This window comes from Phytophthora sojae (genome assembly GCF_000149755.1).
Source record: "Phytophthora sojae unplaced genomic scaffold PHYSOscaffold_6, whole genome shotgun sequence".
Lineage (NCBI taxonomy): Eukaryota > Oomycota > Peronosporomycetes > Peronosporales > Peronosporaceae > Phytophthora > Phytophthora sojae.
Window position 1 is genome coordinate 392,070 of NW_009258120.1, and position 27,937 is coordinate 420,006.

At 53.4% G+C, this 27,937-nt stretch overlaps 9 protein-coding genes across 9 annotated transcripts; 4 read left to right on the top strand and 5 right to left on the bottom strand.

Annotated features, from left to right (window-relative positions):
• Positions 1–5,420: 5,420 nt before the first annotated feature.
• PHYSODRAFT_286508 (hypothetical protein) lies at positions 5,421–6,538 on the bottom strand. Its single transcript, XM_009532001.1, is given in 5 exon segments — positions 5,421–5,543; positions 5,555–5,847; positions 6,275–6,384; positions 6,395–6,500; positions 6,511–6,538. The coding sequence occupies 2 exon segments, from the start codon at positions 6,381–6,383 to the stop codon at positions 5,723–5,725; spliced, it is 234 nt and encodes a 77-aa protein (XP_009530296.1). The 5' UTR covers position 6,384; positions 6,395–6,500; positions 6,511–6,538; the 3' UTR covers positions 5,421–5,543; positions 5,555–5,722.
• Positions 6,539–8,933: 2,395 nt separating this feature from the next.
• Positions 8,934–10,292, bottom strand: PHYSODRAFT_302708 (hypothetical protein; the record flags this gene model as incomplete). Its single annotated transcript, XM_009532002.1, has 1 exon — positions 8,934–10,292. One exon carries the CDS (start codon positions 10,290–10,292, stop codon positions 8,934–8,936), a length of 1,359 nt encoding a protein of 452 aa, XP_009530297.1.
• Positions 10,293–11,874: 1,582 nt separating this feature from the next.
• Positions 11,875–12,680, bottom strand: PHYSODRAFT_316408 (hypothetical protein; the record flags this gene model as incomplete). The annotated part of the gene is made up of 2 exons (XM_009532003.1): positions 11,875–12,474; positions 12,549–12,680. The coding sequence occupies 2 exons, from the start codon at positions 12,678–12,680 to the stop codon at positions 11,875–11,877; spliced, it is 732 nt and encodes a 243-aa protein (XP_009530298.1).
• Positions 12,681–13,191: 511 nt separating this feature from the next.
• PHYSODRAFT_427817 (hypothetical protein) lies at positions 13,192–14,073 on the top strand (the record flags this gene model as incomplete). Its single annotated transcript, XM_009532004.1, has 1 exon — positions 13,192–14,073. A coding segment is annotated over one exon (882 nt), but the record flags the coding sequence as incomplete, so codon positions are not given.
• A 381-nt stretch (positions 14,074–14,454) lies between these two features.
• PHYSODRAFT_334714 (hypothetical protein) lies at positions 14,455–18,140 on the top strand (the record flags this gene model as incomplete). The annotated part of the gene is made up of 4 exons (XM_009532005.1): positions 14,455–14,862; positions 14,921–15,635; positions 15,819–16,111; positions 17,532–18,140. 4 exons carry the CDS (start codon positions 14,455–14,457, stop codon positions 18,138–18,140), a joined length of 2,025 nt encoding a protein of 674 aa, XP_009530300.1.
• A 378-nt stretch (positions 18,141–18,518) lies between these two features.
• On the top strand, positions 18,519–21,409 carry PHYSODRAFT_512504 (hypothetical protein; the record flags this gene model as incomplete). The annotated part of the gene is made up of 2 exons (XM_009532006.1): positions 18,519–18,792; positions 21,087–21,409. 2 exons carry the CDS (start codon positions 18,519–18,521, stop codon positions 21,407–21,409), a joined length of 597 nt encoding a protein of 198 aa, XP_009530301.1.
• A 219-nt stretch (positions 21,410–21,628) lies between these two features.
• Positions 21,629–22,851, bottom strand: PHYSODRAFT_286509 (hypothetical protein). The gene has a single exon (XM_009532007.1). It carries the CDS (start codon positions 22,815–22,817, stop codon positions 21,687–21,689), a length of 1,131 nt encoding a protein of 376 aa, XP_009530302.1. The 5' UTR covers positions 22,818–22,851; the 3' UTR covers positions 21,629–21,686.
• A 559-nt stretch (positions 22,852–23,410) lies between these two features.
• Positions 23,411–24,238, top strand: PHYSODRAFT_361123 (hypothetical protein; the record flags this gene model as incomplete). Its single annotated transcript, XM_009532008.1, has 2 exons — positions 23,411–23,573; positions 23,639–24,238. Exons 1-2 carry the CDS (start codon positions 23,442–23,444, stop codon positions 24,236–24,238), a joined length of 732 nt encoding a protein of 243 aa, XP_009530303.1. The 5' UTR covers positions 23,411–23,441.
• Positions 24,239–24,372: 134 nt separating this feature from the next.
• Positions 24,373–27,106, bottom strand: PHYSODRAFT_257219 (hypothetical protein; the record flags this gene model as incomplete). Its single annotated transcript, XM_009532009.1, has 7 exons — positions 24,373–24,382; positions 24,419–24,638; positions 24,715–25,260; positions 25,377–25,525; positions 26,040–26,377; positions 26,576–26,899; positions 26,981–27,106. 7 exons carry the CDS (start codon positions 27,104–27,106, stop codon positions 24,373–24,375), a joined length of 1,713 nt encoding a protein of 570 aa, XP_009530304.1.
• Positions 27,107–27,937: the final 831 nt, after the last annotated feature.

Below are 27,937 nucleotides of genomic sequence, written 5' to 3' on the forward strand. Positions count from 1 at the left end.
AAAAAGAGCGTTGATAAAGGCGCTGAGTGGGAATCACATAACCGTACCAAGGTACCAAATGGCACTGAGTCAGGTGATATTGGTACCGAGGTTAGAAAAGAGGGGTATTATTTTCAAATAGATTTCATAAATTTCACCAAGTGTAGAGATTTTGTTGTGTGGCTCTAAATGCTTCAAGAGCTCTGTGTTGCACGAATGTTGCAGGAAATAGGAAGTGGTGGCAACGGTCGTTCGAATGAAAAAAGCACTTAGCGAATCTCATATTGACCAAGAAAACAGTATGGTTACCTTTTCGCCTGCTAGTACGGGAGTTGTTGAGGACTAGGTCGCGCCAATCGGGTGTAGAGTTGCGCTAGCAACATTGACGTACCTACTAAACCACGTTATAAACCTGACAATAATGTGCTACTCTACAAACTGCACGTTACACTAATGGAGAAAGAACACGCGTATTGTCAACTTCTATTTAACGACGCACCGAAGCGCTTAGTTACGATCTTCGCTCAGTTGGCCAGGCATCCGACTGCCTCACCCACTGTCAAATCGACCCTGAAAAGGCGAGTACGCATACCATTCTTAAAGTGCCTGTAGATACATCAATCGAGCATGCATAGTACCTATAGGTACCCGTACGGTATCTACAGACACACACACACCAATAGGTACCCTGTTGGTATCTACAGGTGCACAGACTATCAGGAATGTACACGTGTGTATTATACGATACGAGAGTCACCCTGAACAGCTTGAATAAGGCTCTGCGCCCACGTATACATCTCGAGGAAGCACCACCGCGTCAACCCTTGATGCTCTTGGTATCCCTGGTCTCAAAGTTTCACCACGTCCGTGCGGCCTAGCGCAATCTATCCAGCCATAGGTCCTGGGCGGCCCTTGCGCTTGCGCGGCGCTCTTCGAGCATCATGTTGTGGACATCTCGGAGCGTCACGTCCTGGCCTAAAGGATAGGCAGTAATACATTTAAGACCCCCCCCCTCCCCCCATCGTTGCGATAGCGATAGCACTAACGCGCCTGTCACATCACGCAAACACCGCATGGTCTGGCAGTTCCAGCTTCGTGTACGTTAACCTCCGAGCAGACGCCCAGGCGCTGAGCAGCGCCTGAGCGCGTCTCCCAGTCATCGCGCAGTCTGAGACACCGACTGCCGTTCTGCGCAGCTCTGGTCCGCTCTCTCTCTCTCTCTCTCTCTCAAAGCCGCCTGTACCATTAGGGGGAGTCGAACCTGGAAATTCCCTCCCAAAAAGTGAGCCAAGGGATTCCCAATATCGGAGCAAGAAAATGACCAACAGATAAGCTAAAAATGGGTGGGGGGGTGTCGGACCTTGCTCAACTAATACATCCTACTTAGAGAAAAATCAACACGATGGAGCCCCCTTGACGGCGTGGCGCGACGAAGCAGGAAAGGCTACGTCTCGGGCGCGCTAGAGCAGCATCTGCAGTGCTGCCCCCCGCAGTAGCGTAGGCGCCCTCGATGGTATCTCGGAGGTGGCGTTGGTGGCCGCTAAGGGAGAGCCGAGCGAAGGAAGCACGCGACAGCAGCACATACGTAACACTCATGCTGCGGGTCTCGTATAGCTAGCTTTCACGCCCTCGTAGACAGCTTCGAGAGCGCCCTACTGTCTTTGAGACGATACCTAATGCGCACAGACCTACTGACATTCCTTATATGTTCATGCCCGCCGCGGCATGCTGCTGTGGCACCGCGGAGAGAGCTACGCTTCATCGAGGCGAGCTCGCAGCAATCCGATCCGAGGCCTGAAGGTGTCGGGGGCCAAGGACACTTTCGCAACGTCGAACTTGAACTTAGAAATGAGCAGAAAATATCCAAAAAAATAAGCAGAGCAACTCCCAAAAAGTAAGCACCGTTTCTGCCAGGTTCGACCCCCCCCCCTATTCCGTGTATTAACCTGCTAGCGATAGACATAAACATGAGAGAGCAGGATGGGGAGGAGCAGGAGGAGGAAGGGAGGCTCGCTCACTATACGTACACGAATAGCTGCCCAATCAGTCACTTGAGGTCCAAACGTGCCAAACTCCAAATGAGAGCCAGTATAGCCAGTGGTTTTTTTTGGAGGATGGGAGAAAGGGGGGAGAGGGGCTGTCAAGATTTCGATTTTTGAAATATCGAAAATCGTCTGTAATTAATTTGCGTAATTTACCGGGCTCATACTGTATCACTCCTTTTCAATACGATCCCACTCAGTGCCTTTAGTCAGTGTCAAAAAAAATCACCCCTACATCAATGGTGCATGAGCTATGCAAAGTGTTGTCACCTTACACTATCACATCGAAAACATCTATAATAAAAGCTACCTAGCTTATCGTTATTAGAACCCCAAGACCCATTGCTACCGTTGATTATGCGTGAGCATGGGCTGATAAGTCATATTGATTATTATTATTATTACTAGTATTGCAGCATCATCACGGCGAATTTTCGCCCCGGTTGCTAGAGGGCATTGCTTCGGAAAATGTTGTATCTTAGCTTCTCAGCACCGCCCCCAAGTATCCTTTACACACTCATACTTTTACCAAATTGGTTTCAAAAATATATGCACGAAGTGCCGGGTTTGCTTCAGATTTTATTAAAAGGACCGGGCTTGGAGTTTAATATGGAAAACGGTATAGGCAGCACGGGGACCGATGCCACGAGCAAGCTCAGCGAGCACTGGTAGACAGCGCGCGTGTTCCCGACGTTGCACACATGCTGACCAACTAGAACTTGCATGCCCGAGTCTACGAGAGTCTGGATCCCATCAGCACCAGAGTCGAGCTTGAGTCTGGGCACGGCACTTAGCGTAGAAGTTGGAGGCCACTTGAGCTTCAGGTTGAGAATTCAAAAGTGAGCCGAGTTGTGTTTCATTGGGGAAAGCCCGCAGGCGAAAACCCCCTTACGGTACCCAGTGACTACTTCGGCCCACCCAGTGAGCAATGGAGAACCAACGTTGGCCAAAATCGCGCAGAGAGAGCTCCTCGGAGACTTTCTCGGACCCATCCTTCTCTCCCATAGTCACAACCACTCACAACTTGACGTTTTCTTAGTCATTGGCACCTTAACTGGGATGACACTAACATCAACGGCCTAACCTGCTGCTACTCGTATGTGCTCCCGCCATTGATGTCTCGTAGAGTCATCCGTCGCCGCCATAAATGAAGACAGGAAAGAGGCTTGACGTAACAGCAAGGGATCTCGTGCCGCATCTGGTAGTGCCGTCGTAGCTTTCGACCAATTTCAACCGTAAATCAATGTATAGTATTTTGCTTAGTCCTGGTTTCCATACTACAGTAGTAAATAAACACTTTCCGAATCATTATAAGTGTCTTTGGTGTTTCCACCGTTGGCCGCTGAATCGATTGCAACAAATTTCCGGGTGGACATCGTTAAATATCCCCCACAGTACCAGGCTAAATCGTGCTCGAGCATTCAGCAAGCCAATATATCAGTAAAATTGTAACTCATGACGAAAAATTCAGTCACATCACATTCAACAACCACCGGTATGCACATTTGCTCTTACATAACATTAATTTAAAGCTCATTGAAACAGCGAGACCAGCAGTGTGTCCCCCAATACGTAAGTGCTTTTCACAATAACACGAACTCACTGTAAGTGATTTAAAAGAGCTTCAAGATGAACGACTACACGTCTCACTCCACATACATGTTCGCCAGATTCACTATGCAGTAACAAAGAATTAACAGACGCTAGGGGTAGCTATACATTTGGCGTTTGTGTGAACATGCAAGACCAAAAGTTGGTGTCAGAATTGCACATTGCTACTTTAAATTGCTCAGGAAATAGCATGCGATTTTGGAGAGCAACGACGTCTTACTTCCTCCGCAAATGACAATATTTCGTCTATTTATCAAGGTTGTCAGAATAATATACCAAATGTCTGGCAAAAAGAGAATTCTCCACGTTTTCTTCACAGCTACAGAGCATACATCCTGGCTATTGTCTCCACTATATGGCACGTCTGGCCTAGTCACCGCTTTCTGTATCATGCCAATCTTCGTACTCGGTTGCCCCCGCTGCTGCAGAACTGTATGTAGCAAGCGATTTATAGATTTCTTCAGTCAACGATTGCAGCAACTAGTATGCCATCTAATTTTAGTGCTGCCTTCTTGCTTCCGCATGAGTGGTTCGTAATAGTTAGCGGTAGCATAGTATTGCCTTTGGGTTTAGACTTCACTGCTCCATGCCCGTTTTGCCAAGGATCTATCAGTGTACTGACCGATACCTTGAATTAGGTTATCTATGAATCACTTAATCCAAACGACTCTTCGGTACATTGTTTCGTACGTTAGCGGAGACTTTTTACGGAACTGCCTGACCTCTCATATGTTTTTACGGCGGGCTCCACTGTCATTTGCCTCCGTTACCACATTTAACCGGAGTTCAGCCACCCCTTGAAAAGGGTTCCACGGTCCATGTGCATAAATCATCGGTCGTCAACTCTTGTCTTAAACTTTAACGATTAACGCAATCGTTTGTTTGCTGATACAAACGGGGCGATCTCCGGTTCGATAAAAAGTTGACCTCGGTTTAATCACTTGTTATACCTTCGAACAAGGTAACATTTGAAGGGTCGCGTTTGAGCGCCGTTCAACATTAGTTCGTGTGTTCTTAAAAAGAGGTAAGATTCGATCGAAAACGCCCCCGGGCAGGCTATGATAGTTCATTTGCCCTACTCCATTCTCAATTGTAATACAGGGGTTCATAAATTGGAGTAAAAAGTACCTGTAAAAAGGGTAAAAAGTCTTTATGCACATTTCTTTATAAGGGGGGCTATGCCCCAATTAGGTACTTAGCTACAGCAAACGGTTGGTGCCGCGTCGAACAAGATGACGCTTACGAACCATTCGGAATTCCCCCTTCGAGATAATCGATTCGAGGTATAAGTTGACAAATCAGATTTCGGACATGATCGGAAAAATTGAAAGTGAAAGTCACTTGTAGAAAGCCTTACACGTTAATTTAACTACATTTGTTATGAGCTTTCCGATAATGTATAATAAGCAAAAAATGACAAAGTAGTGCTGAGGTGATACGTCCCAGATAAAAACCCGGGATTTCGGGATCGAAAAAGAAGATACATGTATTTCTTTTTTAGACTGAATCGCTCCACGAGCGCTCCGGATTTTGAAGAGATCCGTAGCTTATAAACTCAGATCTAGCGATTTATGTGGTTAGATCGCGATTCGTACATACTTAGGTTCGTAAGCATTGTTTAGTTCTTATCAGTCTCATTTTTGTACGAGCCACCTGCGATGATTGCACTGTATTTGTGCGAGGTATGTAATTTTCTGATCGCGGGGCAAAAGCTGGTGTCTGTAACCGCACTCATCAGCATCAGCCTGATGAGTGCGGTTGATGATTTGTCGCGCTAATCATCATTTAATCCTGGACGGGTTGGGGTGACGCCCTCCCGGGGAGCGGCGCAGCGGCGTCGTTCTCGGGGGCGCTAGTGCGGCTCCGCCTCAGCGCCCTCAGTCTTTCACGGACAAGGATGTGAGGCAAGTGCCTCTGGACTGAGATCTCGACGCGGGTACGACTCGCGGCGGCGGGAGCGGACGAACCAAGCGCGCTCAGTGCTCAGCCACCGACTTCCCGTGGGCTGGTGACTACGGCACCGCCCAGGAAGCTGATTCGGCGGTGAGGCGCGAGCGTCCGCGAGGGGGGAACGCTGCGGAAGTCAATCGTCAAGGGAAGGTGCTCAAGGGGATCAGCATAAGGCGCAGGAACAACACAAGACTGAAGAACAAGGGCGTGCTGGCTGAGACTGTGTGGTTGGTCGGCCACGATAGCAGTCGCCGGGGAAAGGAGTACACCATTTCCGGGTCGTTCTGCACAAATGCTCGATTCAAAACGATCACGTAGAAAAAGGGTGAGTATACTTATGGCGTATACTTGGCCGACTTCTGATCAAATTCTCGATTCAAAATAACCACAGCCATTTTCAAAACGATCAGCTGCCCTTTCTGTGATACCACAGAGGGAAGCAGATCAACAATTGGCCTTTTCGAGAAAATTCTGGCTGATCTCAGTATTAATTTGAGAACATAAATACGACGCAGTGTCAATAGTTGATCAGTCTTTCCCACAACGTACCAGAAAAATGGCACATGTTCATTTAGAAAATGAAAGTGATTGTTTTGAATCCGTGTACTGTTCTGGTCGGAGTCGGACGTGTATACTGCCCTTTTTTCTACGTGATTGTTTTGAATCGAGCATTTGTGCAGAACGACCCGGAAATGGTGTAGTGACCCTAGTTGAGCCAAGACTACAAGACCGATGCGGGGGACGGAAGCAGCGGACATGCCGCCACCAAGGCTTAGCGCGTCTCCGCGAAGGGGGAGCCATTCAGTGCCGACGTATGCTGATCGTGACGGTGAAAACAGTAGGAGCTCAATTAGTGGCCGCCCACTACTAGGGGTAGTGTATGTGGACCACGTTTGGAGAGTGTAGATCACTTATTCCCTGAGCGTAAGGCGCACTAACGTTCACAATACAATACACAATCATCATTTACGGAGTGGATCCAGCCACTTACTATTCCACGGGAAAGTACGAAATATGTGGCGATTATGTGGCGAATTCTGATTCTGATTCTGCCTCGCTCCCAGCCACTCTTTTTCATTTTGCAAATTGCAGGCTTCACGGCAAGCGGCGGAGTGCGCGGTGGCGGCGCTTGGGCGATGGCCCCGCAGCGTACGTGCGTCTTAACATGCAGCCGAGTGACAAGGAGCGCTTGTGGACTTCTGTGGCTGGTTAGGAGCGCTTACAGGCTCGTGAATATGGGTTAGATGCATTTTGTCGCGAGTGATAGCGCTTGAAAGCCCCCACATGCCCTTAGCTGTAGAGTAGTTGCACGGGGCGCGACCTTCGCGACGTGCTAAGGTATATCCGCCTCAAAACTGCGATTTAGTATACATTAGTAGTGCATCCGCCGCGATGGCGCTTGCATATCCCCCTTAACACGCTGCTCATGGGGTTACAGGCTGCATGCCATTTTTCACAAAAGCCACGTGTTTGAGGTTGATTTTCGAGGCACCAGACGCTCGTTGCAAGGGTTTTATATGCGCAACGGAAGGTGAATATATACTTCTACATGACAATATGACTCGCTCGTACTAGCGATCAATAATGCAGGCACACCTTCACCACGAAGAACAGCTCAGGCTTCCATTTCCATTTTTGACTTCGTCGTTTGGAATGAACGCGATGCAAATCCTCGCACTCATGTAAGTACGATCTATTCGACACATACTCGCCACATATTTTGCCCTTTCCCATGAAATAGTATGTGACTGGATACTCGTCTCATCATTTACTCCTCTGATTGATTAGTGGGTGTATGTTCCTGTCTAAACAACGACGCAATTCGTTGTTTTAGCAAATCACGGTGATTAACCCATCATAGAGCTATGTACATGTAGAAGGCTAACTCGTCGATTAATTTAAGATAAAATATATGCTAAGACAAGGAGTTAACGTTGGGTTATGTCTAACTCGTTGAATAAATAAGACGAATTGTATTGTAAGCTTTTGAGACGGTTTCAAACGAAAAGATGCGAAGTACGAATCGCGATTAAACCGCATCAATCGAAAGAGGCGTGTCTTGCACTTCGTTTAAGCTATTGAACGCTCCAAAATGTTAAGAACTCGCGGAGCGACATCGATCTAGAAAAAAATCTCCATATTCGGACCCCCTAAATTCTTGATTTTATTTGGGGCGTGTGACCTCAATATTTCTTTTCAATTTTAACGTATCGTATATTATCGGAAAGCTTGCGCTAAAAGCAATCGAATAAGAGTGTTTTTACACTTTTTGTGTGCTCCTTTCACTTTCTAAATTTTGATGGTGAAAATTGATTGGTCAACGAAAACTCCAAATGGCGCCTAAGCATTATTTCGTTTGAAACCGGATTGAGTCCCCTGGATTTCACTTGATATTTTCGGTATCCACTTTTTTCCTAAAAAAACTATCTACGCACAGCCCTCGCGAAAAGGGATACGGGATAAGACCAGCTCATACGCCAAAGATGCTAGGGTTGCCTACGGGGAGACCGTCACGGCCAGCAAGTGCGCGCAACGGTTCTTGGAAGCATATTGCCCAGGGTGCAGCGTATCCTTAGATATGATTTTTAAATGTTTAAGAAAAGAGTGAAGCATCTGTTGGGTCATAACCCTGCATTTAATATGCACCTATTCAACAGTAGAAGAGCAGCAGGGCTCGAAAAAATAATTATAATATCATAATTTGAGTATTATATTGACGGAATAACTGATTATTGGATTTTCCGGGTTTCCGTAAAATATGATATTGTACCAATAATAAGTATATTAAGTTTTCACCAGATTTCAGTCGTTAAGACACTAACGTTTCCGGTTAAAACCCATTTATACGCCCCAAATGTTAGTTTTACGGTTCAGTATTGCCCGAATAACACACAAAAATAATTATAATTATTATTGTGGGAGCCTCAAGAAATGGAATAACGGATTATTTTTTCTTAGATTCCCAATTTAATTTTATATTTTATTTTCCGAACAGCAAAGTCTCAACTTGTACTGCCAAAGCAGTGTGGGCCTCATTGGTAGTATATTGGAAGATCTTTACACGAATGCTAGGTCGGCATCAGGATGGTTCATAGGAGCCCATTGCCAAGGGTGTAGGATCGTTTAGCGAAGCGAGCGCCCCGCCATTCCAGTTGGGGCGAGGCTCGAAATGCTGCAGGAAATCTCAATGAAAGAACGCTTGGCTGGGTAACCTGTCTTCCACACTATCAAAACCCACACAAATTTCATCAATGAATGGTATCTTTTCCAGGATTACGACACTAACACTAACTTTGAGCGCTCGACAAAACCACTTAACGAAAAATGCAACATACAAGTCACTCCGTAGGCTCAGTTCTGGGTGACGCTCTCATCCCTCGAGGGGACAGGGGCAGTCGAGTTGGATGCACCGACAGCGTCCGTGGGAACCGACGGGGCGGGCGTAGCGGCCCCCTCCTTGCGCGGCGTCATGGCTTGGCCACCACTGGTGTTTGAGACCGAAGGCGTGGCTCCATTCGAGTCGGTCGTAGTTGTGGGGGCGTCGCCACCCGTCGAAGGGCCAGCAGCTCCTGACGCCCCCATGGGTCCGGCTCCAGCACCTCCCGTGGCCCCGGATACGTCAGCGGGTCCCGTGGACGCTGATGTTCCTCCCTCGCTTGCCCCGGTCGTGGGTGCAGCACTATCGCCAACGTTGGCGCTGATCGGTTGGCCGTCGCTCGTCTTGGAAACCGTGCGTGTCTGTCCATTAGAATCCGTGACGCTCGCGCTCACGGACGCTCCACCTCCAGTCGATGGGAGTGGAGCTAAGGCCGTTGTCGTCGCCGTGTTGGCACCCGTTGGTGCGCCAAAGTTGTTGCTAGCGTTGTCGCCAACATTGACGTTGATGGGCTGGCCGTCGCTGCTCTTGTAGACAGTGCGAGTCTGTCCGTTTGAATCGGTGACACTTGCGCTTACGCTCGTTTGACCTCCCGTTGCTGGCAGCGGTGCCGAGGCTGTCGTCGAAGTGGCGTCGACTCCCGTTGGGGGTCCGACATTGTCACCAGTGTTGCCGCCAACGCTGGCATTGATGGGTTGTCCGTCGCTGGTTCTCGAGACGGAGGTGGTCTTCCTATTTGAATCGGTGACGCTGGCGCTCACAGATGGTCCTCCTCCCGTCGACGGAAGCGGTCCTGAGGCCGTCGTCGTAGCAGGACTTACTCCTGTCGGCCCACCGACGTTGTTGGCAGCGTTATCGCCAACATTGACATTGACAGACTGTCCGTCGCTCGACTTGGACACGGTGTGAGTTTGTCCGTTGGAATCGGTGACGCTGGCGGTCACGGATGCTCCACCTCCCGTCGATGGTAGCGGAGCCGAAGCCGTCGTCGAGGTGACATCAACGCCCGTGGGCGTTGACGTGGTTGTGCCAGCATTCACATTGGAAGTCGCGCCATCCACCGGGTTCCCGACACCTCCGCCGACATTGGTCGCAGCGCCACTGACATTGTCTCCGGCACCACCGACTCCAGCTCCCGGGTTGGTTACAGGGCTTGTGGCAGCACCGCCCGTACCAGTCACACCAGTCTTGCCGACGCCAGTGCCGGCAGTGATCGCATCACCTTTCGGATAACTAGCGCCAATGGTTTGGGCAGTTTCGACGCGCGCGTTCACTCCCCCGGAGAGCACGAGTCCGGCGACGCACAGAGCGGCCAGAGTTTTGCAGGACAGCATTGTGGATCGTGGCTTCTTGTATCGCTATCGTAGCTTGTGGACGTGCTCGCAAATTGGAGAATGGTGTTCGTCAGAGTGTTCAAAATGGTGCCGTTGGGCGAAGAGGGGGTGAGATCATACAGACATTGAGGAGAGGCAAGCTATCGGTGGTCAAGCCAAGACACGGTGGTTATTCGCACATGTTTCCACCACGTCAGAGCCTTGATGGATTCGTGTAGAGTAACATGAGGCGATGCATACAGTGTCGATCGGGCGTAGCTAGTGAAGCCACACTTCTACAACTCGAGCGCCCGCGCAGAAAGACCCAGGGCCACTAGCGATATCGGGACATAATGGGTATGCGGTGAAACAGACTGACGGGTGAGCACCAAACTCGTTCAGTTATGATACGACAGCAGCGCCAACGACAGTGTTTACCACCTTTTTGCAAGCTGCAGCATCCGGCTTGCACGGGGCGTTTACTACCCACCTTTGTATTGGTGAAGTTGAAGTTGTACAACCTGTTGACCAGGTTTCGTAGCAGATATGCGGAGGACAGTGAACGGCTGCTTCATTTTGCGAACCAAGCGAGACGTCTATTTGTAAGTCGGACCAATTGGAATCCTACCAAAATCTCGCTTTAGGCGAGGAGGATGTCCAAATCTATACCTCAGCGCATGACGTTCCCCTTGAGAGACTAACTTAGTCAATGCACCGGTGCGAGCTTCTTAGCACGCTCGGCGCTTTCCGACGGCTCTGGTGCTGTCATGTCCTATCAGAGACTACGCACATGTATTATTAAGGTTCGATAGGCTGGCTCGTTAAGAACGAAAGATACTCTGTTTTCACGATTCAGGTGGATTTGCTTCAGCTTAATACTGAATGCTGCTTCAGTTGGATACCTACGCCGTCCTCTGGCCAGTGCGGCTTCTTGACTACGTACCCGGAGTGCAGCGCCGCCGCGATAATCTTCAGGTGTGCAGCAAGACTCGAGTTTCCCATCTTCAACGCCGTCTCGCGCGGTCGTGCCGTTGTCCGTGACGTTGTCCAGGCCAACGTTGGGTGAGCTGTTCTTCGCGGCCGCCAGCTTCAGAGTCACGAGGAAGGGGCCCACTGTGTTGGCCTCATCATCTCGGTCTTGGTGGCCTGGTCGATGCCGCCTCCGCCACCGCCACCTACGTTGTTGATCAGCAAGTCGATGGGCTGGCCTTTCATGTCGATATGAGCAATCTTGTCGTTCTGAAAAATTCAAGGTAGAGGTTGGTTGGCTAAATGAATGGCACATGATAGCAACGTGCATTGGTGGTGCTGTGCAGATAGCGGCGGAGCGATGACCTTCTAGTCGTTATCCTCGTGATCCGTGATGAAGGCGCCGCGGTTGCTGCCGGTGAACTAGACAGAAAGCATCGCAAGGAAACATAGAATTACACTTCGAACGTTGCGTGAAGATGAGTGCCAGCTTAATTCAATGTTCATCAACCGATTTTTTTATTATTTTACTGGCCTTGGTGTAGCCTCCTTGAACTCAGAAGAGAACGCTTGTGCTACTGAGCTGAAGGTTGCAAAAGAATGCACATTCCCTGCTCTCGGCACTCCTACAGCATTACCAGGGCAGCTCCAACAGAGCGATCTGAGCGTCCAGGTTGAAGAACTTGCCCGTGCTCTCGGGCGTCAGCGTGGTGATGAGGCTCGTCATGGCGGCCACGCTGTCCGAAGGCTGCAGCGTCGCCTTGCCTCCGGTCATGTCGGTGTCCACATAGCCAGGGTGGACCGAGACCACCGCGATGTTGCTCTCGCGCAGCTCAACAGCCAGCGCGCGCGTGATCATGTTGAGCGCAGCCTTGGAGGATCCGTAGCCGTAGATTGCATCCTTATACGAAGCCGCAGTCTCAGGTGTGCAGCTGGTGATGCTGCCCAGCAGCGACGAAAGCTGAACGACGAAGGCAGCGCCGTGGACCTTCGCGGCGAGCTGCAGGTTGGGCAGCAGCGAGCGCGTGACCAAGAACGGTCCGACGGCGTTGACCTCGAACTGGCGCATGATTGATTCCTTGGTAGTGGAAGTGAGGCCACCGGGCAGACCAATCCCCGCGTTGTTGATGAGCAGGTCGATGCCAACGCCCTCCAGTTGATGGGCCGCTTCAACGATGGAGGCCTCGTCGGCCGTGTCGATGGTGACGATCTTGAACGGTGAGAGCGCCGACAGCTAGGGGAGGAGGCAGTCAAAGTAAGAGAGGGTGAGCAGTAGCACTGGAAGCGAAGTAGAGGGCCATACCGTACCTTGTCCGTGTTGCTGTTGGCGCGAGCCGTGGCGACGACGTTCCAGCCGGCCTTGACGTAGTGCTCGACGAAGGCGAGGCCGATGCCGCGCGTGCTTCCCGTGATGAGGACGGTCTTCTTGGCGGTTGCCATGGCTGCAGAGAAATGAAGGGGTTCTTGGCGAAGGTGTTCGGGGCTTGGAGCTTTTTCGAAAGTGAGACTTTCGTCGCTAGTGACTACGGAGCCCTGACTGTCTTCGTTGAAGTACAGTAGCGCCAGCAAAGAGCTCAGTAACGGGGGAGTGCATGTAAGAGGTTTGCTTACGATATCATCAGCCCGAAGGTGTCAACAATACGTTGACGGTGTCTTGACAACCTCCAGCGTTGCCGTCAAGCAAACTGTCTTTTGTAGCCATCTTGCTAAACGCGCTTGCAAGTCGAGATCACTGACGCGCCCAAAAATCGACAACAGGGGCAATGTATCCATGCACGGCACAGTGTACCACTCCCGCCATTTCCACCAATCCAGCCGGCCGGGCGCCGCTTTTCAGCCAACCGCGGCGCCTTTCAACGAGCGCCATCTGTCCTCGCCGCATTCTTGACGTTGACTCGCGCCGCCCACAGCAGTTCACGCCCCCTCGACGGACACCATGCGCTACGACCAGCAGCAACAGAGCGACCGCCCCAAGCTCTTCATGCCGCCCATGACGCACATGAACATGCACGTGCCCGCGCAGCACGACTACAACCACCTCATGCAGCAACACCACGCGCAACACCAGCAACACCAGCAACATGCCATCAAATACGAGCCGGGCGCGCACTACTACCAGCCTGCGCCTCCTGCCCCTTCCGCCCAACACGCGCCGCTGCTGCACGTGTCGTCCTCCGCGTACCAGCCGCAGCCCACGCCGCCCAGCGCCGGCTCGAGCCCCGCGGCCAAGAAGCGCTCGCGCGAGGACCTGAACCTCAAGGAGAAGCAGCGCATGTTCAAGCTGAACGAGCGCATCGCGCAGCTCAAGACGCTGCTGGACGACGCCGGCGTGCAGACCAAGAAGAGCAAGCAGAGCATCCTGGACAACACGACGCACCTGATCGAGAAGCTGCAGAGCGACCTGCTCATCGCCAACCAGAAGGCCGAGCGCGCCGAGCGCCAGGCCGACAGCTTCCGCGCGCAGGGCAGCCGGGCCGGCTCCGCCAAGGTCGACAAGCTGCTGCGCACCTGCTTCGAGCGCACGTCCACGCCGCGCGTGGTGGTGGACTTGGGCTTCAAGACAGTCACGTTTAACGCCGCCTTCGCCAAGTTCGTGGGCGTCTCGGAGCCCGCGCTCAAGAAGAAGAAGACGCTGCGCCCGTACCTCTGCGCGGACAAGGAGGCGCTGGACAGTGTCTTTGAGAAGACGCGCGACTCGAAGCAGTCGAGGGGCGCGCTGGTGAAGACGCCCGCTGCAGGGGGGAAGAGCGTGGCGGTGAGTCTCGTGGCAGCCGCTGTGACCGACGACAGCGGCGAGGTCGTCAACATTGAGTTCAGTCTCATCCCGATGGACACGCCGCAACAGTCGACGACCGTCAAGAGGCAGACGACTGGGGACGGCGAAGACAAGAAGAGCAAGAAGGGACCGGCTGGCTTTGAGCTGCAGCTGTAGCACCGACGGAAGTTAGTCAGAACCACACAAGTAACTTCGACCCCACCCACCACCACCACACCGTTTTTGATCCGAGTCGAGTTCGCGCGCCCAAGAGAGCGCCCAATGTGAGCGTATGTATGAGAATAAGAGTAGTAACCTTCCACACAATGGTCAAGTATTGATCGCAATTCGTCGCAAATACGTCCTATCCAAGCAAAAAAAAACTCGAGGACAAGAATGAAAAATAACAACATGGGACGGGGAAGCGCGTTTTCTCTACCAGATACTGCCCCGGAGACTATGAAGCACCAAGGAAAAAAACTCAAGCCGTCTGCTGCAGGACTTACAATAAACCGGCGACCTGCCGGGGTGGACACCAGCGAGTGGCCTGCGCTCCCAGTGTTCACTGCAGCGCGTCTCGTTTGCCGCGAACAGCTTCACGTTATTGGAGACAGCAGCGTCCTCCGGGAGATCGACAGCTTTCTGGATGAAGTTTCCGGATCATGGAGTTTCTCCACTGCCTACAAGGTGTCGGGTGGCAGTCTGCGGCTGCTGCAGTACCTGGCGACCCATGAATCCAAGACGAAAGACTCCTTTCTCCGCCGCTGGGACGTTAACGCCGTCACAGGCCAAGCAGCGGCTCGTGGGGATTTGGGGACGCTGAAGTGGGTCGCAGAGAGCTATTTACCCGGAGAATTCCTCACGGAAGTCGTCGCTGAAGCTGCATGCAATGGCCACATGCAGATATTGACATGGAATGTGGGAGAACTATCGCAGCAGAGGCTACTGGGGAGGAGTTGAGCTGGCGGGGGCTCTACGTAACCACCACCAACACATCGTGGACTGGCTACGAGAAAATGTTGCGGTTCGGCCTGAATGTGCCGGGTATTTGATCAAGGCAGCGACCGAGTGCGGAAACTTGGGGATCGTGCAGTGGATCTACGACAACTTTGAGCTTGACCTTGTCGATGCGTTCAACGCAGCTGTGTTGAAGGGTCAGCTGGGAATCATACTATGGTTTCTAGACCACGCTGAGCACGAAGGCCTGGATGCTGCTCTTCGGGACGAGAATGTCTACATGAGCCCCGCAGAGTTTGGCGACCTGGGCATGCTAAAGATATTTTTCGGTCGGGGGCTAGTGCAAGAGCCTGCAGAAGTTTTGGAGGTGGCTGCTGGACACGGTCATTTGGACATCGTCAAATGGCTAATCGAAGAGCAAGGAATAGAAGATATTGGTCACGCATTTGATCGAGCCGCCGACCATGGACATCTGGACGTGCTGAAGTACTTGCGCGAAACGAAGGCTGAAGCGTGCATTGACTCGCTTTTGGATGGTGCTGCCGTCGCCGGATACATGGGAATTGTTCGGTGGCTTCATGAAAACACGCGAGCTCGCTGTACGGTGCAAGCCATGGACGAGGCTGCTGCCAATGGGCATCTTGGAATCGTGCAATGGCTCCATGCCAACTACACGGAAGGGTGTACCTCGTTAGCCATGCACGTGGCAGCCACACGCGGCCATATTGACGTAGTTAAGTGGCTACACGAGAATCGGAGCGAGGGTTGTCGCCAAGATACCATGTACTTATGCGCCTGCCGTGGGGATCTAGAAATGGCCAAGTAGTTGCGTGCTAACCGGAGCGAGGCTGTCGATCCGGACCGAGCTATTAACATGGACGTAGCTGCTGCATTTGGCTACTTGGATGTCGTGCAATGGTTTCACGAAACCCGCGACGAAGGATGCACTAGCTGGGCGATGGATAGAGCGGCTGGGAATGGTGAACTTGATGTCGTCAAGTGGCTGCACGAGCACCGTCGAGAGGGGTGTACAACCGACGCAATGGACGACGCAGCTAGCAATGGACACTTGGAAGTGGTGAAATGGCTTCATGATAATCAAGAAGAGGGCTGCACTACGAAGGCGATGGACGGCGCGGCTGCGAACAGTCATTTGAAGGTGGTCAAGTGGCTTCGATCCCATCGCTCCGAGCGGTGCTCAGCGTTGGCCCTTGAATGGCTTTCAGCAACTCAACACGCCTCGACACAGCGGTTTTCATGTTCTCGGAATTTCCGGAGTGCCGTAAGTTTCGATTGGGGTCAAGTTTTGAAGTCGCAGGGCTCGAAGTTGTGGAGTGGCTGATTGAGCATGCGCCTACCGCTCTGGAAGGTTGTACACTCAAGGTGAAGTCGTGGAACTGGCACGTTTGCGACTGGCTTCGGCAACATGACTGGAAAGTAGTAAGCCAAGACAATGCTTTCTCGCAATTCGTCTGGGGTGCTTGAGTTAGGCGGACGGACAGTACCGTTTCAACCTAATACTTGGTTTTGCTGCGTTTGGCTTCCTTCACCAATGTGTCACCATTTTTAAAACGTTAAAAGGTTGCCCAAAAGCTGCTACGAAGTATTAGTCGTTGTAGATCATAGTGTACGCCGATATGAAACTTGTCCGGCAAGCGCTTGCCGTCCGTACGTGCTCAAATGCACTAGGTCGGGGATTTCGTGAAAAGATTTCATAAACATAGCAAAGATCATGTGTTACTGTAGCCGGTTGAAAGGAGGTAGCAGCGGAAGTGTTCTAAGCTATCTAACGATCCGCTCGTGATGGAACAACGCGCGCTTCCATGGTCAGTCTGCGATTCTCTAGCAACCGTTGCGATCAATAGCATCGCGGTCTCCTTACCGGAGCTACGGCGACAGCGACGGGGACGACTATACCCCACACTAATCCTGCGACCGACTCCGTTCATTGGGGACAGCAACCTGTTGCTGCCGCCTACGCCGACCCTTTCGCTCATAATCGAGTGGTCGGCGGCTACGCGCTGCTCCAGTCGTTCGGCTCGCTAGATTGAGGCGTTGTTCACGCCACAAAACTCAAGCGTCTCGGACAATGCTTTTCTCCAGCCGACGCAATAACCGTATCAGTTGCTCACGGCTTGCAAGTTCGGTAGCTGTGGAGCGAACAGGTATAAGCTGAATATGGGACGGGGACCCCATATCTTTCTTCGTACATTGTCGATTTCCGCTCACCAAGACAACAAACCCAAGCCGTCTCCTCCAATGAATCGGCAGGTCGCCCGTGTGGATACAAGCTAGTGGCCAGCGTTCCCAGTGTTCACGGCCACGCGGCTCGTTTGCCTTCACGCAATTGGAGACGATCGTGTGCTTCGACTGGTCGACTCCTTTTTGAACGAACTCTCCGACTCGTTAACGTTAACCGCTGCGTACGAGCTTTCGGGTGGCAGTTTGCGCCTACTCCAGTATCTAGCGACTCACGAGACTGTATCGAAGGACTTTTAGCTTCGGCGGTGGGATGTTAATACCGTCACGGGTCGAGCCGCAGTACGTGGCGACATGAGACGCTAAAATGGGTTACGGAGAGCTATTTACCCGGGGAATTCCTGGCTGAAGTCGTCGCTGAAGCTGCGTCGAACGGCTACCTGGAGATTTTGACGTGGATGTGGGAGAAACACCACAGCCGAGGTTTTTGGGGAGGAGTAGAGTTGGCTGGAGCTATCTTGAATTCCCATCAGCACGTCGTCGACTGGCTACGGGAAAATGTTGCGGTTTGGCCTGAATGTGGCGGGTATTTGATCGAATCAGCGGCGGGGGTTGGAAACTTGGGCATCGTGCAGTGGCTCTACAAACACTTTGAGCTTGGAATTGTTGATGCATTTCATGCAGCGGCGGCGAAAGGCCAGTCGGAAGTCATGCTTTGGTTTCTGGATAATGCTGAACTGGAAGATCTGGATGCTGTTCTCCAACATGACAGCGTCTGCATGAGCCCCGCGAAGTTTGGTGACTTGGACATGCTAAAGGTTTTATTTGGCCGGGGACTGGTGCGAGAACCTGTAGAAGTTCTCGAGGTTACTGCTGAGCACGGTCACTTGGACATCGTCAAATGGCTCGTTGAGGAGAAAGAGCTTCGAGATATTGGTTACTCATTCTATCTAGCCACGGTCAGCGGCCACCTGGAAGTGCTCACGTAGTTACACAACAAGATGCAATACGGTTCCAGCGTCGCGTTTGTAGCTCGCGTTTCCCGTACTACATGTAGAACCTTGGAGGTTCAGTGGCTTTACGAGAATACCCAAGTTCTCACAATATATGGGGTGGAGGACGCCGCCGCCAATAACGACCTTGAGATGGTGAAGTGGTTTCATGCTGATAACAGGGAAGGAAGTAGCTGGTCAGCAATGCACGAGGCAGCTGTACACGGCCACCTTGAAGTGGTGAGGTGGCTTCGCGCCAACTGGAATTCTGATTGCCAACCAGATACCATGGAAATCTGCGCCAGACGTGGTGACTTGAATATGATGAAGTGGCTTCACGCTAACAGGCACGACCAATTCGATCTTCACAGAGCTATGGACACTGCCGCTGCCCATGGCCACTTGAAAGTGGTGCAATGGATTCACGAAAACCGCGATGAAGGATGCACTACTCAAGCGATGGATGGAGCAGCAATGAATGACCATCTTGACGTCGTCAAGTGGCTGCACGAGCACCGCCCAGAGGGGTGTACAACCGACGCAATGGACGACGCAGCTAGAAACGGACACTTGGAAGTGGTGAAATGGCGTCATGATAATCGAAAGGAAGGCTGCACTACGAAGGCAATGGACGGCGCGGCTGCAAACAGTCATTTGCTGCGATCCCATTGCTCCGAGCGGTGCTCAGCGTTGGCCCTTGAATGGCTTTTCATCGAGTCAACACGCCACGACACAGCGGTGTTCATGTTCTCAGAATTTCCAGAGTGCCGTGGATTTCGTCTGGCGCCGTTCCCTAAAGTCGAATGGGTTGGCGTTGTGGAGTGGCTGATTGAACGAGCTCCTACTGCCTTAGAAGGTCGTGCACTCAAAGTGAAGTCGTGGAATTGGCACATTTGCGACTGGCTTCGGCAGCACAACTGGAAGGTGGTAAGCCAAGACGAAGGATTTTCGTATTTTTGTTCGGACTAGCAAGTGAGGCGGACGGACAGCTTCCTTTTCAATGTAGGGATACTTTTATGCGTTGATATCGTTCGTTAACGTTGTGCCACCATTACTGTAGCTGATAGGGCGTCGGTAGAATGGGGAACGCTGGTATCGCTTTCATGAATCCTTTATTATTTTTGCTTGCAGCTAAAAGCTGCTAGGAACAGTCTAGTTGTCCTTGCCGTTCGTAGGCTTGTACGCCGGGAAGTCGTTGTAGCCCTGTCCGCCCAGCGACGAGTTATAGTACACCTCGTGGCCAGCCTCGGGGGCGATCGGCCAGTCGTTCTGGAAGCGCTCGGCCAGGTCGGGGTTCGAGATGTACAGACGTCCGAAGCCCACCAGGTCCGCAGCTCCCGTGCGAATGGCACCCTCGGCGCGGTCGCGCGTGTAGTTGTTGTTAGCCATGACGATGCCCTTGAACGCCGTCTTGGCGTCGAACGCGGTGGTGTGACGGCACTTGTCCGTAGCCATGGCCGATAAGTGAATATGGGACGGGGGCGGTGGATTTCCTTCATTCATCAATTTCCGCTAGTTCTGATGCATCAAGATAAGAAATTCAAGCCGTCTCCTGCTGTAAGAGCAATGAATGCCCGAGAGGATACAAGTGAGTGGCCAGCGTACCCAGTGTTCACGGCCGCGCGGCTTGTTTGCCTTCACGAAATCGGAGACGATAGTGTGCTTCGAGTGATTGATTCTTTTCTGGACGAACTCTCTGACTCGTTAACGTTAACCGCTGCGTACAAGATTTCGGGTGGCCGTTTGCGCCTACTCCAGTACCTGGCCGCTCATGAAGCCGTGACGAAGGGTTTATTTCTCCGTCGTTGGGACGTTAATGTCGTGCCAGCCCGAGCAAACAGCACGTGGGGAGTTGAAAACGCTAAAATGGGTGGCAGATAGCTATTTACCTAGGGAGTTTATCGCGGATGTTGCATCCCAAGCAGCGTCTAACGGCCACCTGCACATTTTGAAATGGTTGTGGGAAAATCATGGCAGCAGGGGCTTTTGGGGAGGATTAGAGTTGGCTGGAGCTATCCGGAATTCCCATCAGGACGTAGTGAAATGGCTTCGAGAAAATGCTGCGGTTCGGCCTGAATGTGCCGGGTATTTGACCGAATCAGCAGCAGAGGTCGGAAACTTGGAGATTGTACAGTGGCTCTATGGCAACTTTGAACTCGAAATTGTTGATGCGTTAAATGTCGCGGTGTTGAAGCGTCAATGGGAAATCATACTATGGTTTCTGGATAATGCTGAACTGGAAGATCTGGATGCTGCTCTCCAGCATGACAACATTTACAGGAGCGCCGCAGAGTTTGGTGACCTGGACGTGCTGAAGATTCTATTCGGTCGGGGGTTAGTGCGAGAGCCTATAGAAGCTCTAGAGGTTGCTGCTGGGCACGGTCATTTGGACATCGTCAAATGGCTCCTCGAGGAGAAAGAGATTGGAGATATTGGTCACGCATTCTTTCGAGCCACGGACAGCGGTCACCTGGATGTGCTGAAGTATCTACATACAAAGATGCCAGACGATTGCAGCGTCACGGTTCTGGCTTGCACTAGAAGTTTGGAGGTTGTTCAGTGGCTTCACGAGAATACTCAAATTGAATACAGCATGTTCGCGATGGAGAACGCTGCTGCCAATGGGGACCTTGAGATGGTGAGATGGCTCCATGAGAGGACGTATCTGGTCAGCAGCAATACACAAGGCAGCTATACGCGGCCACCTTGACGTGGTGAGGCGGCTTCACACGACTCACGAGGCAGGTTGCCAAGGAGATACCATGAGAATCTGCGCCGGACGTGGGGACCTGGACATGGTGAAGTGGTTGCACGCTAACAGGCACGAAAGATTCGATCTTCGAGGAGTGATGGCTGCAGCTGCTGCAAATGGTCATTTGGATGTCGTGCAATGGTTGCACGAACACTTCAAGGGGGTATGCAACACTAAAGCTATGGACAAAGCTGCTGAGAATGGTCACCTCGATGTTGTCAAGTGGCTGCACGAGCACCGCCAAGAGGGGTGCACAACCGACGCGATGGATAACGCAGCTAGAAACGGACACTCGGAAGTGGTGAAATGGCTTCATGTTAACCGCGAGGAGGGCTGCACTACGAAGGCAATGGATCTAGCAGCTGCAAAGTGCCACCTAAAAGTGGTCAAGGGGCTTCGATCCAATCGCTCCGAGCGGTGCGCTTTTCAGCAGGTCAGCGCGCCTCGATACAGCAGTGTTCATATTCTCCGAATTTCCAGAGTGCCGTGCCTTCCGTTTGGGGTCAATTTTTGAAGTAGCATGGGCTGGCGTTGTGGAATGGCTCGTGGAGAGAGCTCCTTCTGCCTTGGAAGGTTGTACACTCAAAGTGAAGTCGTGAAACTGGCACCTTTGTGACGGCTTCGGCAACATCACTGGGTGGTGGTGAGTGGGGAGAGGCGAGCAATCTGCAAACTTTTTTTCCACTACAGTCCGTACTGCAGTAGTGGTATGCCGAAGTTATGCGTTGTCATCTTGTTATCACGAACAGTTTATTATCAGCTAAAAGCTGCTACAACTTTAAGCATCCTGTCTAGTTGTCCTTGCCGTTCGTAGGCTTGTACGCCGGGAAGTCGTTGTAGCTCTGTCCGCCCAGCGACGAGTTATAGTACACCTCGTGGCCAGCCTCGGGGGCGATCGGCCAGTCGTTCTGGAAGCGCTCGGCCAGGTCGGGGTTCGAGATGTACAGACGTCCGAAGCCCACCAGGTCCGCAGCTCCCGTGCGGATGGCACCCTCGGCGCGGTCGCGCGTGTAGTTGTTGTTAGCCATGACGATGCCCTTGAACGCCGTCTTGGCGTCGAACGCGGTGGTGTGACGGCACTTGTCCGTGAAGCCGAAGCCGAAGCCGTCCAGGATGGCCAGGTAGCCGAGGCCGTACGTGCTCAGACGCTCCATCGTGTACTTGAACATCTCGTAGTTGTCCTCGCTGCCCATGCCGGCAAAGGCGCCGTTGGGGGCGAGACGCACGCCGATGCGGTGCGCCGGCACCACCGTCTTGACGGCCTCCACGATCTCCATCAGAAGACGCGCGCGGTTCTCAAACGAGCCGCCGTACTTGTCCGTGCGCTTGTTGGTGACGGACTGCAGGAACTGGTCGATGAGGTAGCCGTTGGCGCCGTGGAGCTCGACGCCGTCAAAGCCGGCCTTGAGCGCCAACTCAGCTCCGTGGCGGTAAGACTCAACGACACCAGGGATCTCGTCCGTCTCCAGCGCACGCGGCGTCTCGTAGTCGGACGCGACGTAGTCGGCGTTGCGCGTGTGGCCGCGCTCGAGACGCAGCGCCGACGCGGACACGATCTCGCCCTTGGGGTTGAAGCTCGAGTGGCTCTGGCGACCCATGTGCCACATCTGCATGAAGATCTTGCCGCCCTTCTTGTGCACGCGCTCGGTCACGCGCTTCCAGCCCTCCACGTGGGCGTCCGTGTAGCAGGCCGCGGCGTGGTACCAGCCGTAGCCCTGCTCGGAGATGGCGGTGGCCTCCGAGATGATGAGGCCGGCGCCCGCGCGCTGCTCGTAGTACAGCTCGTTGTCGGCGGACGGCACGCGGTCGGCGTTGGCGCGGCCGCGGCTCAGCGGGCCGAACACGACGCGGTTCTTGAGCTCGAGGTCGTCGCCCAGCTTCAGCGGCGTAAAGAGCTTGTAGTCGGCGGTGACGGCGGCCATGGCTGTGGAGGGGATTGGCTTGACTTGAGCGAGGGGAGGCAAATTCAGGAGTGACTGCCAGCAGGCACGTGGGGGGTCGATGTCGATGTCTCTTGGGAAGACATCTTTGATCATGTCCTCACAGCGGCTGACGTCAGCAGATTAATTAGCGGAGCTCTACGCGGTGATTGGACGAAAAGGGACTGTAAGTTGAACACGTGACATGTGAGCACGTAAGCTGAAATGTCGACCTGTGACGTGTGAGCGCTGATGAGCTTCTGGTTGCAAACATCATTCTTGCGACTTACATGAACATGTCGACGTGATCCCGGTTTACCCGGTCGTGTGATGACTGAAGTGGTTGGAACGTCTCAATCAAGCTCCGACGATGACCAGCTCGGCAAATGACAATCAAGGGCGACGATTGTTCTGGGCGTCATCGCTGTTGCTGACTCTCCATCGAGCAGAACTACAGCTTCCTAGCTGTCTACATGTAGTAGGAAGTTCCTTCAATCAAAATGCAACCTTCGGCGGCAATTTTCGCTTCATGCGAGTGGCTGGTCGCTGCTGGCCGAGTAGGCAATCTCACTTTTCAAAAAGCTTCGTAACCCCCAAACACTTCACTAAGACCCCTTCAACGCAACTATGGCATCCACCAACAAGACGGTTCTCATCACGGGAAGCACGCGTGGCATCGGCCTCACCTTCGTCGAGCACTACGTCAAGGCCGGCTGGAACGTCATCGCCACGGCTCGTGCGAACAGCAACACGGAAAAGGTACTCAGTGCATTGGTAGTCTGCATGATCAAACCTCAGTCTAACAAACACTGGCAATCCTGTAGTTGACGGCGCTGTCTCCGTTCAAGATCGTCACCATGGACACGGCCGACGAGGCCTCCATCGTTGAAGCGGCCCGTCAGCTGGAGGGCGTCGCCATCGATCTGCTCATTAACAACGCCGGGATCAGCCTACCGAGCGGGCTTTCGTCCGGCACCAAGCAGTCCCTGATGCGTCAGTTCGAAGTCAACACCGTCGGACCGTTCCTCGTGACGCGCGCGCTGCTGCCCAACCTGCAGCTCGCTTCGAAGACCCACGGCTCCGCCTTCGTCGTCCAGCTATCATCGTTTCTGGGTAGCATCACCAGCTGCACGACGAAGACTGTTGCTGCCTTTAAAGATGTCTTCTACGGCTACGGCTCCTCCAAGGCTGCGCTCAACATGATCACCCGCGCACTGGCCACCGAGCTGCGTGAGAGCAACATCGCCGTGGTCTCGTTCCACCCTGGCTACGTGGACACCGACATGACCGGAGGCAAGGCGACGCTGAAGCCTTCGGACAGTGTGGCCGCGATGACGAACCTCATCGCCACGCTGACGCCCGAGAGCACGGGCAAGTTCTTTAACCTGGACGCTCAGATCCCCCTGTCGGAGCTGCCGTGGTAAGGCGCCGAGTTGGACTCGCTGCACAGCATAGGACAATGGTCGTGAGCCTACATGCATGCATTCAAATGAAGCACAGAGAATGAGAAGATGCAGAACATGTATTCATTGGTAAGGCGGCAGCAAGCACCACGAAATCAAAAACACCTGAACCAGTAAGCGTGGTTGAATAGTGTAGCGCACCTCTTGTCCTCAGCTGCGGCTGCGGCTTCGGCTGCTGCTGGGGCTGCGGCGTCGACCGCGTCCACGACTGGAGCTTCGGCTGCGACTTCTGCTGCTGAAGCTTCTTCCCCGACTTCTGATCCTGCTGCGACTTGCACTTCGACTGCGACTTCGCCCACGTGCGCGACTGAAGCTGCGGCTGCGGCTCCTGCTGAAGCTTCTGCTCCTGCTTCTACTGGGGCTGCGGCGGCGTCGGAACGGGCTGGGCGAGCGTCGACGACCTCCACGGAAGGGCGGGGGCGGGCTGCGTCGTCCACCTCTGAACGGCGACGCCCCGCGCCGACGGAACGCCGGCGAGCGCGAGCGGGAGCGACCTCCGCGTCGGTTGTTGCCGAAACTTCGGCTGCGACTGCGACTTCTGCCGCGGAACGGTGACACGCCGCGGCGTCCGCGTGCTCCTCGAGGCGGCGAGCGCTGGCGGCTGCGCGCGGTTGGGGACGGTGAGCGTCCGCGTCCGCCTCGACGGCTGCGGCTCCTGGGGGACAGCGAAACTCTGCGCCGGTTGTTGGGCTCCGGTCTGGGGGCGTCCGGCAGCACGCGCAGCTTGTTGCCGTCCAGCCAGCCGTCATGCATGTGGTCCTTGGCGCTGTCGGCGTCCTGCTGGGAGGCGAAGACCACGACGGCGCTGGCCTTGCCCCGGGGCACGGCCATGTCCACGCGCACCACGAGCCCGAACTTGCCGAAGATCTCGCGCAGGTGGTCGGCGTTCACGTTGCGCGTGAGGTTCTCGACGCGCAGAGACACAGGCTTGGGCTCGGGTTTGCTGCTGCTGGAGCGCTTGGCGTCGGCGGGCGAGCGCGCGTCTGGCACGAAGAGAGAGAGAGAGAGAGAGAGAGAGAGAGAGAGAGAGAGAGAGGAGTTAGAGGAGTTAGAGGAGGAAGGAGATCGAGAGGAGGAGGGACGAGGAGAAGACACGCACTGGAGGCCGAGCGAGAGCGAGAACGGGGCGCCGAGCGCGAACGGGACGCGGAGCCTTTGCGCGCATTGCGGCTGGACGAGCGGCGGGATGGCGACTGCGCCGGCGAGCGCGAGCGGGAGCGCGAGTTACGCGAAGGCGAAGCCATGGAGCTGCTCGGCGTGCGAAATGACTAGGAATGGATCGCGAGGCGGTCAGACCATGCTCGATCATGCTATGATGTATGATGGGGGGTTGATATGTGAAAATTAACGTAAGTTAGCGGGTGAGGAAGGTACTGACTAACTTGCCTCGAGCAACGACGCACCCGAGCTGAACAACCCATCGCTTGACTTCATGTGTCGATCAGGGCGTTTGCCGCTAAGTCGTTTGACCTGAGTGAGTTTTCTGCAGCAAGTCTGTGCATGGATTCCAGCCCGCCCATGGCATCGTTTCTTCGCCCAAACCCTGCATTCGACGTCCACCTTCAGTTGCTACTCCCTGTGGGCTGGTGACACTACTGATAACCAGCGGTAGCAGACGCTGTATATTCTTCAGCTGCAGGGTGTGTTCCCGGGTGCGTTGAATTATCAGTGTAACTATGCGATGGGTATCGCAGCTCATTCAGGGGGATAAAGCTCGACGTCGCAATGCTACCCTTGATCTCCTCCAACAACTACCACTTACCACAGCAGGCCACTGCCGTTGAAGTGGAAGAACTTGCCGCTGTCTTCGGGAGTGGCCTCGGCAACGATCTTAGTCAGGCCAGCCACGCTGTCCTCGGGGGTCGTCTGGCCGGTCATGCGGGTCACCACGTAGCCGGGGTGCAGCGCCAGCGCGATGATCTTCTCGTCCTTCAGGTCCGTAGCCAGACTCGAGTTCACCATGTTCAGCGCCGTCTTGGACGCGCGGTAGCCGTACATGTTAGGAATCGGCTCCGGTTGCAGCCGTTGGCGCAACGGAGGTGTCGCTAGCAGCGACAACAAGAGCGTGAGTCCAAGCAGGATGGACGAGGACAGGAGAAGCTGCGGAGCAGCAGACAGGTGTTGAAGTAGTATGAGTGTCTGACAGACTAGCTACAGCCACACTGCATTGAGTGAGTAGGAGATCAGTCTCGAGTCCAGGAGCAGACTAAGTGCGGAAACAAGTTGCGTGTTGCATTTCACGTGACTGGTGGCGGGCATCTGGCGGCGTTCACTCGGTGGCGCTGTGACCGGACCCACCGCGTAACAGTACATGCCGCCCGAACCGTTGTCCGCGATACTGCCCATGCGCGAGGAGACATGGCCAACGGTGGCTGAACCCTTTTGGTCGACCGCAAGCTTCAGGTTCGGTAGGAACGCGCGCGTCACGAGGAAAGGGCCCACCGTGTTGACCTCGAACTGCTTCATCATCTCGGTCTTGGTGGTCTGGTCGATGCCGCCTCCGCCGCCAATGCCAGCGTTGTTGATCAGCAGGTCGATGGGCTCGCCCTTCAGCAGCTCAGCAGCAGCCTTGATGGACGATTCGTCGCTCGTGTCGATCTGGACGACCTTCTCGAGCTTGAGCTACTTGAGCTGGTTATTAAAAAAAAACATTAGAGTTAGAGGTTGTTCGTGTAAATGAATAAAGCAATCTGAGCGGCTTACGTCGATGGCGCTCTGAGGATCGCGGGCGGCAGCGATGACCTTCCAGCCGTTAGCCACGAAGTGCTTGGTGAAGGCGAGGCCGATGCCGCGGTTGCTGCCGGTGATCAAAACAGTCTTGGCGCTCATACTGGTCGTCGGGAGCGGAGAGATGTGCTTTCTTGGCTGCGGTTTTGAGATTGGTTCGTGGTTAGCAGTGGAGGAATTTGACAAGGTACAAGGTTCGTCAACATCCATGGCTTGACGTCATCGTAGTTTACAGCGACCAATGCGATTCACGCAATCACAAATGTGTTGGCCGGGTCTTCGACCTCCACTAAGCCGACAAGTGATATATGTAGCTAGTGAGATCGGTTTTCTTGTACGGTGTTCTTCGATCCTAAGTAACATGCAGGAAAGCAGTGCTGTAGCTTACATTTCGATGTGCAGTTTGACTCATGACGTGGTATAAGGAATAAAAATGTCAATTCCCGTAGCAAACAGATATGTATGCACTACACACCATTGGTCAAAACTTGATTTATTTTGTCCAATGACTCATTGGACAAAATTCTCATTGGCAATGAGCAGCAGTACGTTTTTGTCCAATCGAGTGTCATTGGTGCATTGTACCATATTTTACCAACTTCAACGCAACGCTTGACTCGCACATCGACGATCTTCCTGCTCACCGGAAGCCACCCCATCTCGAGATCTAGAGATCTACCTGCTCTCCGCCGGAGAGTCTTCGGTGCTTGACACGGAGGGAACGCTGGCCACTTTCATCGCTGCCTGCGAAATGTGCACGAAAGCAGTTGCCACGGAGCTCATTATGGCTCCTTCCAATGCCTCGTGTGCGAGGGAGGGCTCTCATCTTCGTGACTTCCTGCACGCATTTTGCTCTGCATTTCTATCGGCGCGGCGGCAGTTCTGCACTGTCTTGGTCTCCAGGCCGGGAGACTCGGAGCACGCGAACTTCTA

Coding starts and splice junctions, on each gene's coding strand:
- PHYSODRAFT_286508 (XM_009532001.1), bottom strand. CDS start 6,383: ATGGCTCCCCCTTCGCGGAGACGCGCTAAGCCTTGGTGGCGGCATGTC. Junction 5,848..6,274: donor AACTAGGGTCACTACACCAT/TTCCGGGTCGTT, acceptor CGGAAATGGTGT/ACTCCTTTCCCCGGCGACTG.
- PHYSODRAFT_286509 (XM_009532007.1), bottom strand. CDS start 22,817: ATGGCCGCCGTCACCGCCGACTACAAGCTCTTTACGCCGCTGAAGCTG.